This window comes from Cynoglossus semilaevis, chromosome 14, assembly GCF_000523025.1.
Source record: "Cynoglossus semilaevis isolate Cse_v1.0 chromosome 14, Cse_v1.0, whole genome shotgun sequence".
NCBI classification, from domain to species: Eukaryota; Metazoa; Chordata; class Actinopteri; order Pleuronectiformes; family Cynoglossidae; genus Cynoglossus; species Cynoglossus semilaevis.
The window spans coordinates 15544783-15560827 of record NC_024320.1 but is presented as its reverse complement, the minus strand read 5'-3'; the positions used below and the strand labels follow the sequence as shown (position 1 = coordinate 15560827).

General features: G+C 40.3%; 2 protein-coding genes across 2 annotated transcripts in view; both read left to right on the top strand.

Moving 5' to 3' along the window:
* Window positions 1–3832, top strand: atp5f1b (ATP synthase F1 subunit beta). The gene is made up of 10 exons (XM_008325303.3): window positions 1–156; window positions 1223–1396; window positions 1476–1650; window positions 1739–1860; window positions 1973–2157; window positions 2243–2401; window positions 2488–2610; window positions 2691–2903; window positions 2992–3193; window positions 3406–3832. Exons 1-10 carry the CDS (start codon window positions 54–56, stop codon window positions 3501–3503), a joined length of 1554 nt encoding a protein of 517 aa, XP_008323525.1. The 5' UTR covers window positions 1–53; the 3' UTR covers window positions 3504–3832.
* A 1336-nt stretch (window positions 3833–5168) lies between these two features.
* The window catches only part of nbeal1 (neurobeachin-like 1), a 30773-nt gene continuing 19896 nt past the window's right edge, over window positions 5169–16045 (top strand). The window contains exons 1-11 of the mRNA XM_008325329.3: window positions 5169–5326; window positions 6063–6357; window positions 6616–6720; window positions 12593–12684; window positions 13219–13380; window positions 13456–13537; window positions 13644–13771; window positions 13995–14077; window positions 14483–14568; window positions 14846–15209; window positions 15415–15521. Of these exons, the coding sequence (XP_008323551.2) occupies window positions 6670–6720; window positions 12593–12684; window positions 13219–13380; window positions 13456–13537; window positions 13644–13771; window positions 13995–14077; window positions 14483–14568; window positions 14846–15209; window positions 15415–15521 (1155 nt within the window). The 5' untranslated portion in view covers window positions 5169–5326; window positions 6063–6357; window positions 6616–6669. The remainder of the gene's footprint in view (window positions 5327–6062; window positions 6358–6615; window positions 6721–12592; window positions 12685–13218; window positions 13381–13455; window positions 13538–13643; window positions 13772–13994; window positions 14078–14482; window positions 14569–14845; window positions 15210–15414; window positions 15522–16045) is intronic.

The following is a 16045-nucleotide window of genomic DNA, read 5'->3' as shown; positions in this document are numbered from 1 at the left end:
CATTATAAAGCCGCCGCTTCCTCCGTCTCTTTCCACCTTCAGCCATTTTGACCATGTTAGGAGCTGTGGGACGCTGCTGCACCGGGGCTCTGCAGGCTCTCAGGCCTGGAGCCCAGCCCCTCAAGGCCCTCGTCGGTTCTCCGGCTGTGCTTTCACGTAAGTGCTGCATGCACAAAGAAAAAATTAGGAAAAAAACACACTTTCTAAACGGTTAACAGGGAAGAGGGCAGTGGCGGAGCTAACCACGGCTAATGCTAGTAACACGCTGGCTAAACGGCGCTACTGCAGGCCGGACAAGTTTTATGTGTCAGATTTGACACTCTTTTGGACAATACGAACGTATCCGTTCCACACTCGTGTTTATATGTTGCTTTGTAAACCGTTGTCATTTAACAATGAAAGCTTCGGTTGGGTTTTCCTGCTGTTGACGGCAATGACCTTTGTGTAATGACATGAGGCGCTGCCTGTCAGCTAGCAGGGCAAGCTCATCGTTAAACAGGAAACTCAAAATAATATAAAAATAATATTCAAAAGCAACGTAACGGCCTGCATCATTAAGTATCTAAAAGTATGTTAAGTATGTCAAAGACGATACTCTATTAGGCTTGAGAAGGTGTAGTGTAAATAGAAGTCATTCAATGTCCTGCGTCAGTCCTACTTAGCATTAGCACAATTAGCTTGGCGTACGTTTCATTCATCTTATCGGTCTATTTAAAAAACGTGAGGTAATTTTCTCTTTGTATAAACACTTGCACACTATGAATGTGTTGGACAATTATTTTAACTGAGCTACAATTTTAGAAACGCATTGTTTTTAAGGCTACAATAGTCGCTTGACATTGAGACTCGACATGCAGTTGTGGGTCAGTCCTGTATTACTTTGACCAAAATAAGAACTCCACATGCTGCATTAATACAAACGCAATGGAAACGCATTCAGAAACAGTTTTAATATGAACTCAGCTATAATTCACAGTTTATAATGAATTTAGGGAACATGCATGTTTGCTGTTAATATTCATTCTTCCAAGGACCAAGGTCTTGCATTGGCCCAAATTTATAAAGGCCTGACTCAAGTTGCTCTTATAAAGGACTAGATTTATGATTTAGCATTATTTGTCTTATCAGTTGCTGTCTGTGGACTATATGCAATAGTTGTTTCTTTGGAATCATTGGTAGGCTGTGCTGCACAATAAAACTTTATATGCTAATTACATTTCAGGCAGAAACTATGTTGCCCCCGCTGCCGCTGCCATTGTCGCCACAGGTCGCATCGTGGCTGTCATCGGTGCTGTTGTCGACGTCCAGTTCGACGAAGGCCTCCCTCCCATTCTCAATGCCCTAGAGGTGGCTGGCCGTGACTCCAGACTTGTCCTGGAAGTTGCTCAGCATCTGGGTGAGCTGTTTGGATATTTATCTCCAAAGCTGTTAGTCAAAGACCTTTAACCAATTGAATTTGAATCCTGTCCAATCAGGGGAGAGCACAGTACGTACCATTGCTATGGATGGAACTGAAGGTCTGGTCCGTGGACAGAAAGTTCTGGACACCGGTGCCCCCATCAGAATCCCTGTGGGCCCTGAGACCCTGGGTAGGATTATGAATGTCATTGGTGAGCCCATTGATGAGAGGGGTCCCATCTCAACCAAGCAGTAAGTTTTAGTTAAAAAAAAAACTGAGGCAGTTAGCTATTTTTTTAAATATTAAAACTTATAACTAACTAACTTTAACTTCCCATAGAACTGCACCCATCCATGCAGAGGCCCCTGAATTCACTGACATGAGTGTGGAGCAGGAGATTCTGGTTACTGGCATTAAGGTTGTGGATCTGTTGGCCCCCTATGCCAAGGGAGGAAAGATCGGTACGTTCTAGAACCTCTAAATGTGGTCATGTCCAGAATTTACATTAGCTCTGTAACCACAGCTTTGTGGTGTTTTTTAACTACTTTTGTCATATTGTTGTTGTGGTTCCAGGTCTGTTTGGTGGTGCTGGTGTAGGAAAGACTGTGTTGATCATGGAGCTGATCAACAACGTGGCAAAGGCCCATGGTGGTTACTCAGTGTTCGCTGGTGTCGGAGAACGAACCCGTGAAGGAAACGACTTGTATCATGAAATGATTGAGTCTGGTGTCATCAACCTGAAGGACACCACTTCAAAGGTTAAGATTGACTATTTTTCAAAAACACACCATTTAAGATTGTGATTATTGTCTGATGCTCACATCTGTTCTTTTGTTCCTTTAGGTGGCACTGGTGTACGGACAGATGAACGAGCCCCCTGGTGCTCGTGCCAGAGTGGCTTTGACTGGACTGACTGTGGCTGAGTACTTCCGTGACCAGGAGGGTCAGAATGTGCTGCTCTTCATTGACAACATCTTCCGTTTCACACAGGCTGGATCTGAGGTTTGTTTTACCCCATAGAAATATTTTCACTTGAGGTTTAAGGATGAAGATCAATAATAATATTTAACTGACTGTATCTTTGTCAGGTGTCTGCCCTTCTGGGTCGTATCCCCTCAGCTGTGGGTTACCAGCCCACCCTGGCCACTGACATGGGTACCATGCAGGAGAGAATCACCACCACCAAGAAGGGATCCATCACATCTGTGCAGGTACAGCAACCACTTTGTTCAAAAGCTTTAAAATAAAATGTTGATTTAACCCAGAATTAATTAATGCTCCCCCCAATCAGGCTATTTATGTGCCTGCTGACGATCTGACTGATCCTGCCCCTGCCACCACATTCGCTCATTTGGACGCCACCACTGTGTTGTCCCGTGCCATCGCTGAGTTGGGTATTTACCCCGCTGTGGACCCTCTGGACTCCACCTCTCGTATCATGGACCCCAACATTGTTGGAGCAGAGCACTACGATGTGGCCCGTGGTGTGCAGAAAATCCTCCAGGTATGGGATGTGAACATTTTATAACTAGAACTAACACTTTCAGTTGATGGACCAAAGAGGAACCTTTGTTATCCTTCTCCAACTGCAGGACTACAAATCACTTCAGGACATCATTGCTATCCTGGGTATGGATGAGTTGTCTGAGGAGGACAAGCTAACTGTGTCCCGTGCTAGAAAGATCCAGCGTTTTCTGTCCCAGCCCTTCCAGGTGGCCGAGGTCTTTACTGGACATTTGGGAAAACTGGTGCCTCTGAAGGAAACCATCAAGGGCTTCAAGAGCATCCTGGGGGGTAAGACACCTTTAAAATCAGTGCATCGAGGTCTTGATGTAATCTGATGTATACATTCTGTCAAAGTACAGCTGGAGCTCCATTTGAGGTTCTTACACAGATTATCTGTGGATGAAAACACATTTTTAACTGAAAGTAAATGGTTAAGAAAGTATCTTCGTATTTCAGTTGAGACTGAAATTTTTAACAAAATTAAACATATTTTCTTTCAGGTGAGTACGACTCATTGCCTGAGCAGGCCTTCTACATGGTGGGTCCCATTGAGGAAGTTGTTCAGAAGGCTGAGAAGTTGGCTGAGGAGCACTCTTAAAAAATCTGTACTGTTGTAGAGAAGGAGCTGCGTTCTGGAGTTAGGAGCACTTGGTTTGTAAAACATGTCAAAATGCAAATGTATCTGTCCTGTCATCATAAACAAAGTTCTATTTAATGTTGGAAAATCAAACATGGAATAAAACACTGTCTTTCCACAAAAGCTCTTTGGTCCAATTGTATATTTCCTTTTAGGCTCTGATATCTGCTAAAGTATTGTTTTGGTTTGTTTGAATTTGAAATGATGGATATTCTGACCAGTATGTGGCTGAGCCATGGTGAGATGCCTGGACTTTGTTTCAGCTGAAATAAAACAATGGACAAATACAGGATTTGTTTTTCTCTTTTCTTTTTTTTCTTTTTTTCCCCTCAAACTCTGTGGTTGCAGAAGTTTGACTTTTAAGGAATTTGTGCTATCCTGCAACTGTGAAGTCTTGATAAATGACACAATGTGAAGAATTGATGATAAACCAGGAAATGAGTAAATTCTCAGGCACCAGCTAAAAAAAAGTACTTGTCAAACTATAGGCACTTACCACATCAGTCAATGCAGCATCTTGCATTACTTCTTCCAGACCACAATAATTTAGGTTTAATGCAGTGGTCAGTCCTATCTCCATACTTAATGTTGTAATGTTCCCAATCCTCCTGTACATATGGACATAGAAATGAGAGATTTACTCACTTTAAATTACTGGTTGAACATATACACTGAAGTTTGACTATTACATACACTCTCTGGTAGTAGTTTCTTAATTACAGCTGAGACCTAACAGTGTAGTCTTCTGCTGCTATCGACCTTCTGCTTAATATTGTTTTTTTTTTAAATTCTGCTTCTCTATTTTCCTCCCAAAACAATTGTGTGTAATATCCTAGTGAATTTAGCTTTTGAGATACTGAGACCAGTCTGACAACATTCATGCCATGTCTCTTTATGACCTAATTTCTCAATTCTGGTATTCATTTTGACCATGGCTGATTAGATATTTACATTGGCAAGCATTAATCCCAATGTACCCAATAAAGTGACCAGTATGTGTACAATATATGCAATATCACATTATTAATATAATCAAACAATACGGAATAAGTAATGTACAGGGTGTAGTTCTTTGTATATTCACTTGATGGCAGCACACTATCAAAACAAAGTAGTATTACGTCACTAGGCACAGCCCTTAGCAATGACAACAGTCCACATCGACACGTAAAGTAGACGGGACTGTAGCAAATACAGTAAGTGTCATATTATTAAAAAAATATTTATATTTAAGTGTGCACAAAACATACCTTTTCTTTTCGTGCCGATAAATATATTTTAACATAAATACAAGGACATGCAACGATTTTAACCCGTGTTCTCGCTGAGGCGACGACTTTTCTACCACTCGTAACAATCTAACATCCTGATATAACTACAAAATAAAACCTAAAGCGCTGCTTGATAAAATTGTTGTACCGGAAACTAAATATCCTTGATATAAATACTTTAATATTAATCATGGTCAACTACCGTGTAAAACGTATTAATTGTCATATGTCGTCATTTTTAATATTCCATGTTTATCTTATATTGTTTTATGGGTAATAAAACGTTTTCCAAAATTTAGATCTAGTGCATGCAGTGCGCTCTTATGTTGAAACGCCTACCCAGGAAAATCCGCGTGTTTATGTTAGTGCGGACTTGCCACTGGAGCTCAGCAGCAGTTAGCGCAGTGTTCACATTGTACTGTGTTGTGTACGGTCTTGGACAGTGTGTGTACGTGTGTTGTTAGAGCCGAGTAGTCAGTGACAGCGGCTGTTTCTCCATTTGTGTCGTCACAGGTAAGAAGCAAAGCTATTTCTCCGAATTTCTTCTGTCTGAGCTTTATCACTGGCTGACCGGGAAGCCTGCGCAGACAGGAGGTTGTGGAGAGTCGCTGCTACCGTCACATGAAGAGGAGGAGGAAAATAAATAGGAATAATCTTTTTTGACAGCTAGCTATAACCGCTAGCCTTTAGCATATTCGCTTTTTCTGGTAAGCGCTGTTCCTGGTGTAGACAGTTAGCCTCTAAGTTTCTTAGTGAAGCTCACAGTAATATGCAATTTATAAATGCTGTGTGTCTAAGGCTTAAAGTCCACTTTAAAAGCTGCTGTTGCGGTTAGCTTCATTTAGCCTAGCTTCTAATTTTCAAATGCAACAACATTCTGTTTTTTTGTTTTGTTTTTTGTTTTTGCTGTGATTTTGTCATTTTGTTCAAACTAGTCTAAAACAAGGCAAACGTGGGAAAATAATAATCCTAATGGCACAAAAAACAGCATAATTGATTTAAAAAATGACATTTTGTTAGCCAGTAACATTTTTAACATGTTGCAAAAACAAAATATTTAATATGCTTTCCCAATGGTGGCCTTAAAATAAACTTAGATGAACACATGAAAACTTAGATGAACAGACATTTTGTCCAAGAGTCAACAGTAGTCTCTGAATCAGCCTTTTGGCAGCACCTGTTGTAAACCTAAAAAATGATTAGTTTCTGTACCAGACCCTCTTAAGTAATTCATTTCTTTTCTATTTAGTATTTAGGAGGTGTCCAATTCACCTCAAGTGGTCCTGGAATTAGAAGCTTGAGAAGTGGAGTCACGGGTGCTTGGACTATCATTGGATGCTGTAGAGCTCAGTTCTCTGTACCATGGATTAAAACATCTCATGTAAAATCAGCAGCTCATACTAGCTCAGACAGTGTCCCACTGATGATGAGGTGGATGGAACTGAGCACTGAAGATCAGCAGCAACAGAGGTTCAGCTCATGACTAAAGACCATGAAGCAGCCAGTGAAGTGACTGCTGTGGGCAGGATAGGTCTTAGGAGGTGTGCTGCTGCTGCTGCTGCTGCTGCTGCTGCTGCTGCTGCTGCTGCTGCTGCTGCTGCTGCTGCTGCTGCTGCTGCTGCTGCTGCTGCTGCTGCTGCTGCTGCTGCTGCTGCTGCTGCTGCTGCTGCTGCTGCTGCTGCTGCTGCTGCTGCTGCTGCTGCTGCTGCTGCTGCTGCTGCTGCTGCTGCTGCTGCTGCTGCTGCTGCTGCTGCTGCTGCTGCTGCTGCTGCTGCTGCTGCTGCTGCTGCTGCTGCTGCTGCTGCTGCTGCTGCTGCTGCCGACACTGCCGTCACCACTGCTGCTGCTGACACACCATGGCATCCAAAGAAAGACTGTATGAGGTCTGGATGCTGTACTACAATAAGGTAACTCTCCCATGAACACAGTTGCCGTTCAAGTTTTGTTACTAACAAAATTATGTTAGATAATGATGATCATGACTATAACCAACTTACCAAAAATGTTTCACATTTCTGTTGGTAATCTGCAACTCTTCATTGCATGTTTTGTTACTTGAGAAATGTTTCTAAATTGTCCTATGGAGGTTCTATCAGTTGAAATCAAACGTGTCCATCTTAACATACAGAGGGGAGCACAGACACTTTGCCTTTTGTTGAAAAAGTTGACTACCAGCAACATACAGCTCAAGTTAAATTGCTGAAATATTTGTTTCTGACAGTTGTTCATTCAGTAAGAGTGAATCTCTGTGAGAATCACAGTCTTCTGGTGCAGCTAGGTCAAACATGACATCACTGAGAAAATGAGAGAGTGACTAATTGAGTTAAATCTTTTTGGGTAAAGACTGCATATGTTTCCTTTCACACACAGACAACCAGATAAGAAAGTTGTGGCAGTGAGAGAAACTGCTGAGATTGTTTTTGGAACAGTTAACCCTTTAGATGGACGTCAGCAGTCTTGCTGAAACATTCCTGCGCTGATTTAGAGGAGCAACGTGAGCCCCTGTGGGCTCTCCTCACAGCTAACACACACACACAAACACACCGTCATGCCTGACATTTTCTGACCGAAGAGCATTGGCCTCGAGCAGAGGACACAGCTAAAATGAACTGAAGCAACCAGTTTAATACTTAGTCAATGTAAACAAACACACAAACACACCTAGCCCTTATATAAATCACATACAGTAGTGTGTCTGTGTGTTTATTCACAGCCATTGCTGGAGTAGCTGGTCATTCTGGAGACACAGAACCACAAAACAGATTATTTCCTACATGAACGGTGTGTGTGTTTATGACGGATTACTGAGTGTGCGTCTGCAGCCTGGCTCACGTGAACAAAGGCTCTGGCAGCCAGCTTTGATTGGACGTAAGGACGTCAAGATGCTGCAGCTTAGGGAATGAAACAGCCAACAGCTGACTCAAGATTTGCTGTCTCTACTCTAGTCATTCACCTGCACTTGAACAACAGGAACATCTACACTGTCAGTGAAAAGTTCACAGATGAAGGTTTTCTGTCAAAACTGTCAAACTTTGAGATCATGTGATGCCCATATGGATGAGGTTTTTTAACCTATGTTCCTCACCCAAATATTAACAATTGTTAATGCATATGGACTTGCATCTACATTTACAAAATTAGAAGAATAAATAATTTCTTTTTGATTGGTTTAAGTACAAAAACACCACTTTCATAAGTAGGAGAAAGTAGAAAGTAGGAGGATAATGTCTTACTGTCCCCTTTGTCTCGTGTCAGGGTAATAATTGACAACAGTGACAGTGAGGTGTGGACACACATGAGCTGACCTGCTGGTGGGAGACAACAAAGAGTCTTTCTCTCTGTTGACAGTACTGTGTGTAATGACAAAACCTACCCATCCTGTTCTCTGTCAGTTTTTATCTCTGTTAGTTTATGATAACTCACTTGATCATCACTTACGTCCTGCTGCTGCTATGTGAGGAATATTTCCTGAACTGGTCGATCATTGATCAAAGATGATAATCAAGGTGTGTTTGTTCTTAGTTGGTGTTGTGCAGTGTGCTTTAGGTTCTGTAATGTGTTTACAATTTATAGTGAAGATGAGGAGTATTAGGTGAATGGTTAAAACACTTGAACGTGTAATAATTATTAAGGTTAACAAAATGTTGAAAAGTGCACAAATTTAAATGCTATTAGATTACAATGACTTTACTGATTGGCAAGTAGATGTGTGTTGCCTACCCCAGCTTTAATCAGACTAATGGTTTGGTCAGTGAGGGGAGGAAATGATGGAGGAGGAGAAAGTGCCACGCTTTCACATCCTGGTTCTTCCTCTCTGCTCTGCTGCATGTTACAGTCTAATCTCTGTTTTTGCGCACGTGCACTCACACACACACACACACAGGCCTGGCTAATGTGCTGCTGTGCATGCTCGACTTACTCTGGCTTTTTTTTTCCTTTCTGTCATATTCCCCATCTGTCCTCTGTTATTCCCTCCTGCCTCTCATTTTTCTTCTGGGGCTATGAATATCTCTGGAATAACATGATGTCACTGACTAGTCCCGCCCAGAACTGTGTATCTATAAATACTCCTAACTATGACATCATAGCCTTAGGAGTCATCGTCTCTGACTGACTGACTGACTGACTGACGGACTTTCAGCTGTAGAAATGACCACAGTTAAACACAGACAGGAAGTGGCCTCTGTGACTCCACACTAGTCTATCAAGGTCAAGGTCAAGGTCAGCTTTATTGTCAATACCTTCAGATGTACAGAACATACAGAGGTATCGAAATTACGTTCCTCGCCTTCCCGTGCGCTGACAGACATAGACAATACTGAACGACGAACATTAAGGTGCAACCAGGTCACCCACAGCAACGCTCTTTTGAAGGGGTGGAGCAAAAAGTCTGCAGCTTTTGCACATTATGCATCAATATGAATCTAAAGAAATTGTTTTTAGTAGCCCATAAATTTAGGTCTTGGGGTTTATATAGTTGTAGTGTAATAAAAATAGTAGTAAGATAGTAATCATGGTTGTTATTACTAAAATTAACTAATTTATCCTCAGCATGTACTTTGTTTTATGTTCTTTTAAAGTAATTTAATTATAATAAGAACATATTCAGTGTTATGCCAATGTTAAGACAGCGAGCAGGTAAAAACGATTTCCACACCAGATTACATAGGAAACATTTCTGGAAAGTTTCTGGGTCACAGAAAAACAACTTTAGAAGTTTCTTCTACAAAGGTCATGGAAAGAACCTGCTGCCTCCTCTGGTCAGTGGCAACAATGTAACCAATCCATACCAACAGAATACATATTGAATAGGGCTGTCAGAGGCTGGCTGCTTAGTGTTTTGGGTTTACATGAAAAAACAGAAAAATAACATCATGAGAAACCGTCATTTGCAAGTTATGCAAGGCATCATTAAAGTACCACTTGACTACAAGTAACCACAGCACACACCTATTTAATGCATTACTCGGCCTACCCAGAACTTGGCAGTGTTTTTTCACTGATGGTGAGCTTGTATATCTCAGACTTGTTGAATTACTCATTTAACTGTGTGATATAGTCACAGTGATTATATATATATATATATATATATATATATATTTATATATATATGTATATATATATATGTATATATATATATATATATATAAACCCAACTTTCATTTGCATCTGCTCTGCTACATCTGCATGGTGCTTTTACTTCACTTACACTTTCATCTTGATACATACATGTGGGTGTAACCGTCTGAGGGCAGCCACACTCTCTAATAAGTGCCCTTGTTGGGAGCAGTGACACAGCGTGTGTGTCTCTGTGTGTGTGTCTGTGTAAAAGAATGCCCTCTTTTGAATGCAGCAGCAGTAGCAGTCGCACAGATGCCCATTGAGGGTTTGGACTGTGGACAGACAGGGAGGACACACCCTGTGCTCCACATGGCTCTACTGATCCATGTAGGAATTCTGACACACTCCCCAGGCGTCACCCAATCTGGCGTGTCCCATCCCTCACAATTACCCAATATTCTTGTGCTTAAAAGAGTCACCACAACAACGTAACAAACATGTTTCTCAGGGTTTCTACAAAAGCTTCCAAAGTCATTGGGGTTATTCATTACTTTACTTTTTTGCTCTGGTTGCTTGGCTACTTAAGCAACTCTGAAATTAGTGACCAGCAACATTTCTCATCTGCAGGCAGAGAGACCTTATTTGTTGGCAAATGGCATCATCATTTGACTTTACTCTGTTGTTAAAATTATAATATAGCTTGCTCAGCATTTGATATGATGTTTATGATTATATATATATATACATATATATATACATATATATGTATATATATATATATATAATTGTACACAATCACTAATACCTAGTGAGCTAATACAAACTAATGATGATTGTAGGCATAGTGATGCTGCAAAGATTCAATTCAAACTAACACCAAAAATCAGCCCAAACCACTGCAGTCTGGTATTCAGCAACAGGAAAATACTGCTGACTGTTAGGATTAGGGTATTACTAATAGCGAATGCCTTGTGGTTCTGAACCCCAGGATTATAACCTGATACAAGTCAAAGATGTCCAGAAAATAAATATACATTTGTCCACTGAACATATGATTCACACGTGCCTTTTGTTTGTTTCATTTAACTGTCGCTCTCTCCCTCTGTCTCTTTCTTCTTCGTTCTATCCCTATTTTTTTTCTTTCCTCCCGTCTCCTATTCCTGGCTTCTTACTACATCCTGTCTGATTCCGAGCATTGACACGCAGACAGAAGTGGTTTTGCTTCCTCCTTTTATCCAAAAAACACCAATTCTCTTCTTATAATGATAATTATTTTTATTATTGTGGCAGTTACTTGGGGAGAGATTTATTATGTTATTTTAGCTATTTCTGTGCTGGAACGTAGTCACTTTTAACTAATTTTTAGTTATTAGTATATTGACTAGTAGCTTTTTGGGGCCTGGTTTTAGCCATTTTGTTTATCTTGTTCAATTTGAACTAAATTTGTTGAAGAAATCAGAAAAAATTGTGTAAACATTTGCTCTTGTTTTCTTTCATGTTTCGACAATTGGTTCACTACTACTACTTATCATCACTTCTTGTCATGCCTCCCATGGGGGGAACCAGAGTAATTTTGGGGAGGTGCAAAATAATGAGGAGGAAAGGCAGTTGTTTTTTCTGACCGCGAGTTTATTAACAAAAAAGAAGTTAATTGTAGAACAAGAAAAACTGTGACAATTTATTTTATTTCTCGCATTGACCAAAATTTTACTTTGTGCTAAGACATAGATACCGTAATTATTTATTCTTTACATCTTTATATTTTTCATATTTTCTGTGTTGAAATACCACAGGGAATTGAAGAAGAACGACAATATTAGTATAATAAAAGTTTTCGTTGTTGGACATACATTTTCTTGTCATTGTTTTCTGTCAAAAAAAGCACAAAAAATGTCTTCAATTTTTGCAACTTGAGAACTTGCATGTTACTATGTATAATGGCAGTTTGAGTCAGTTTGTGTTTTGGCATGTGCAGCACTTGTGTCCAAATGTATGTGCAAGTTCTATGTAAGTTAATCAGGAGGGAACAGTTTTTAAGGTCAGTTACCTTGTGCCCATTGGAGGGAGGCCTACATTGTTAGACACTATAAAAAAAACTTATTCTGCTCTAGTGTGCTATATTAGCAAAAAAAATTCTGTGTTTATCTTCAATAAAAAAGTTAATCCAAGTCTTCTCTGAAGAAAAAATTTGCCAAACATCTGCTGGTCACATGTGATGAGACTCTTTTTTTTTTTTTAAGTCACAGACAGGAAAAAGATTAAATATGACCCTGTAAATCAGGAAAAAAATAGCTTTGAAGAAAAACATATAACATATATGTTTATCTTATAATTTTACATTTAACTATAATGAGTTATATATATATACTGTGTGTGTATATATATATATATATATATCAGTTAATGATTTTTAATGTACAAGAGATAATTAACAGCTATGGGTAGAAAACACAGTTTTTAATAAAAGCGTAGTTGGGGACAGACGTCCCTCTGTCAGGACAATCTGGCCTCCTGCTTCTGTCTTGTGTTCCAGGAATTTGAGAAATGCAGATCAGAATGTGGTTCAGCCTGTTCTGTGCATTTAAGCCTCAGATCCTGGGAAAAGATAAAAAAATAAACAGACTTGGGATGTCCTGCTTCTGTGTATGAATAAACCCTATGAAAATGTCAAGTTTATGACCTAAAAAATATCTGTGTGTCTGTGCTTTGATTGAAAAGAGAGATCCAGACTACTTGAAGCTATGGTTGGAGATTTTCATCAGCCCCTATGAGCGATGTCTGGATGTGGACTTTGAAAAACCTCCTTCCAGGTAAAAAGTCAACTTCACTGGAGCTGCATTCTTGCTTTTTTTAAAAAGTGTAACATCTACAATGCAAACTCAGTAAAATATGTCTGTGGCATAAGAAACAATATATAATAATTTTCTGCAAACTGTAGTCTGTAAAGCACTTATATCTTTTTCCAATACCTTGAAGAAGAGAAATAGTTTTAAGCTTGTGGAGAAACTGTAGCCTCTGGTTCAACAGTCATTGTCATAGACATAAAACTCTGCAGAACAGAATGGAATACTGATTTTTGTTATTGTACTGGGTACCATGTAAAAGGGTGTTTTAAATAGGAACTGCTTAATGTGTTTGTTAAAGACACAGATTATAATTCACTATAATATTTACTTTGAATGTGGTCTGCAGGATTCCCTGCTTTTCACTGCTGGTTGTTTTATTGGAATTTATTTGGCAGCCTATGAGTGTTGGGCTGGTGATGGAGGATTCCCTGTTTGGTGAAGCTCACTGCTCCTAGTTTATATACTAGTTGAATGCATTCTTCTTCTTGTTGCCTTCAGACCAGAGGAGCTCCCCCCGGTGTTAACCCTCCTTCCTGACAACATCCTTCAGGTTCTGAGGCACCAGCTACTGCAGTGTGTCCAGAAGGCATCTGACGGCCTGGAGCCGGAGCAGCAGAACCTGGCTCTGCTGCTGCTGAAGTTCCTGATTATCATCTGCAGGTCGGTGCATCAAAAACAACTATATGAATATGGGTTGGATGTCGAGGTTTAGTCCTGTCTTTGTTTCTCTAAAAGGAACCTTGCCAACGTAGAGGAGATTGGTACATGCTCCTACATCAACCATATCATCACCATGACCACACTCTACATTCAGCAGGTGTGACTCCTCTACCACTTTCCATCGTTGGGGATGACATTTTATACATATGTAACACAAGTGTAATGTTTACAGTGATCACTGTCTTGTGTGTGTTTGGACACAGCTGAAGGTCAAAACCAAAGAAAAAGAGCTAGTGGATCAGAGTCAGGCGGAAGAGTTTGTACGTCACGCTCTGGCTTTCTGTGAAAGCCTCTATGATCCCTACAGAAACTGGAGACATGGAATCTGCAGGTAAAAAAAACACCAGTACATGATTTCTTTACTTTACAAACGACGCCATTTTCTGCTGCTTTGTTTGTACCAATAAATATTTTTGGCATTTACGACTTTAAATAGTTTTTGAGCAAATGGTTTACCTATTGCTTGACTAGCCTTAAGCTGTTCTTAGTCTTCCTATTTATCCTTTTCATTACCATTTGTTTTTTTTGTGTGTCTTTGTATGATGTTTCCTCAGGGAGGAGCTGGGAACAGTGGAGAAGAGCAGACAGAAATTCAAAGCTGCTCCGCTCACTGTGGAGTTTGTTCCCTTCTTTTACCGTAAGTCTGGTGATATTTTAAGAATGCCTACAGGGAATTTATTTAAATTAGCAACAAATGGTCACAAATTAAATTAGTAAACATCTGTGTTCTCAAGAATAACTAAAGAGTCGAGGGAGAAGCAGGAGAGGAGACACTGAAAAGAGAGCCAATCAGAGCCAATCAGATGTATTGACAGAGGAGTAAATAAATGACCGTGACCCACAGTTTGACCTGAAGGTCATTGCTAGAATCTGTTTGTGTTTTCTTTGTTTTGGAATGTATGTAGTGTTAATTTAAAGGTTGTGTCATTGTTATTTGGTTTATCTTGAGATCTAAATAAAGTATTTATAGCAGTTCTGTTTGCATATGTACAGATTACCCTCACATGTTGATAAATTTTGTTTGTGTGTATGTGCGTGTCAGAGTGCTTCCAGGAGAGTGAACACCTGAAGGAAAGTTTAAAATGCTGCTTACTACACCTGTTTGGAGCCATTGTAGCAGGTGATCAGGTAAAATGTTTACTTAAATAAACACTAAGGTTGAATTACCTGGAGTGAAACATGGTCATATAAGGTACAGACAGACTCAGAGAAATATTGCTGAAGTGTTGTAGACTTCAGCTGAAGTTTTATTGAACGAGTGTCCACTGAGCAGCCATGTTTTCAAAGACAGCCCCTTCCTTTTCTTGTTTGGAAAACTATTGTGCACCACACATGTAAAAAACCCTGAAGATATAATTTTAAGGACATCTGTTCCTTTCCTGTTCACTGCTCTTGTCTTCCACAGAAAAACGCTGTTCTGGCCATCTCTCCAGCCACCATGGAGGTTCTGATACGGCTGCTAACTGACAGCTCCTTGGGCAGCAGCTCTTCTGAAGAGGGTGAGGACTGGGACAGTGAGTCCCCCGACCGCAAGGCCCTGCTGACCCTAGGTTGCCTGAGGGAGGTGGTGCAGCGCCTCCTGGTGTCCAGCTCTGACCAGCGGCAGGTTGAAATTGCCTCGGTTCTGGAAAACTACTTCAAGCTGCTTAACTCAGACCCAGCAGCTGCAGTAGCTGCACGACAGCAGCAGCAACAGGCCAAGGGCCGAGTGCCAACACTGGGCCGACACTGGGAGAGTCGGTTTGTGGCCCTGCAAGTTCACATGCTAGGTAAGATCTTTTTATGTGAAGCTACGGCTCACAGTTTCATGTCTTCACATTTATACTTTATAGCTGTATGGATTGTGTTTTTAAGTTTTTGAGTACACTTTCCTTCTGTACTTTTGGACAGAAGTGTTGAACCAGTGGTCCCTATGAAACCTTGAAAATACATTTTAAAGTCTTTCTTCTGATTGTGTATCTCTCTGTCCCACAGACACAATCAGGGAGATGTTCCTGTGTTCAGACAGACCTGTTCTTCAAGCCATTTTTCTCAACAGTAACTGCTTTGAGCATCTCACACGGTTGCTGCAGAACAGCAAGGTAATGGCAAGGCTATAGAAACAGCGTGCAACTTTTCTATAACATAATAAACACTAATAATATATCCTATCATACAAGAATATTTTAATCTTAGTTACTAAGACCGACTTAGCTAAAAATAAGATACAGCCCAGTCAAATCTGAAAACAAACAAAACTAGCTGCAAATTTACAAAAGATAATCAAAAACAAAAATATAGAAGTCCTCGATGTAAGATATCTAATTTCCAAATATTGATAAAATTTTCCCTCATGTTGCATGTTTTCCTCCTCAGTGACATCCTCCACTGAAGTTCATGGCTGTAAACAGCTTCTTCTTTTCCTCCACTGACAGCCCCTCCCTGCTCCTTCACCACCCTCCGTCCCCTTTTCTCTCCCCTCTTTTCTCCTCGTGTTGACACACTGCCTGTTGTTTGTGTGTATGTGTGTGTTCTAGCTGGTTAATGCTAGGTGCACGGCGGCAGACAAAGACCAGAAAGATTTAACCAACAGCAGGTTACTGACAGCAGAGAGGGACATTCAGGT

Bases quoted from the DNA above. Each gene is read 5' to 3' on its own strand.
- atp5f1b (XM_008325303.3), top strand. From the start codon at position 54: ATGTTAGGAGCTGTGGGACGCTGCTGCACCGGGGCTCTGCAGGCTCTC. The intron at 1,651-1,738 runs GTAAGTTTTAGT...AACTTCCCATAG, and splicing joins GGTCCCATCTCAACCAAGCA to AACTGCACCCATCCATGCAG. The intron at 1,861-1,972 runs GTACGTTCTAGA...TTGTGGTTCCAG, and splicing joins TGCCAAGGGAGGAAAGATCG to GTCTGTTTGGTGGTGCTGGT.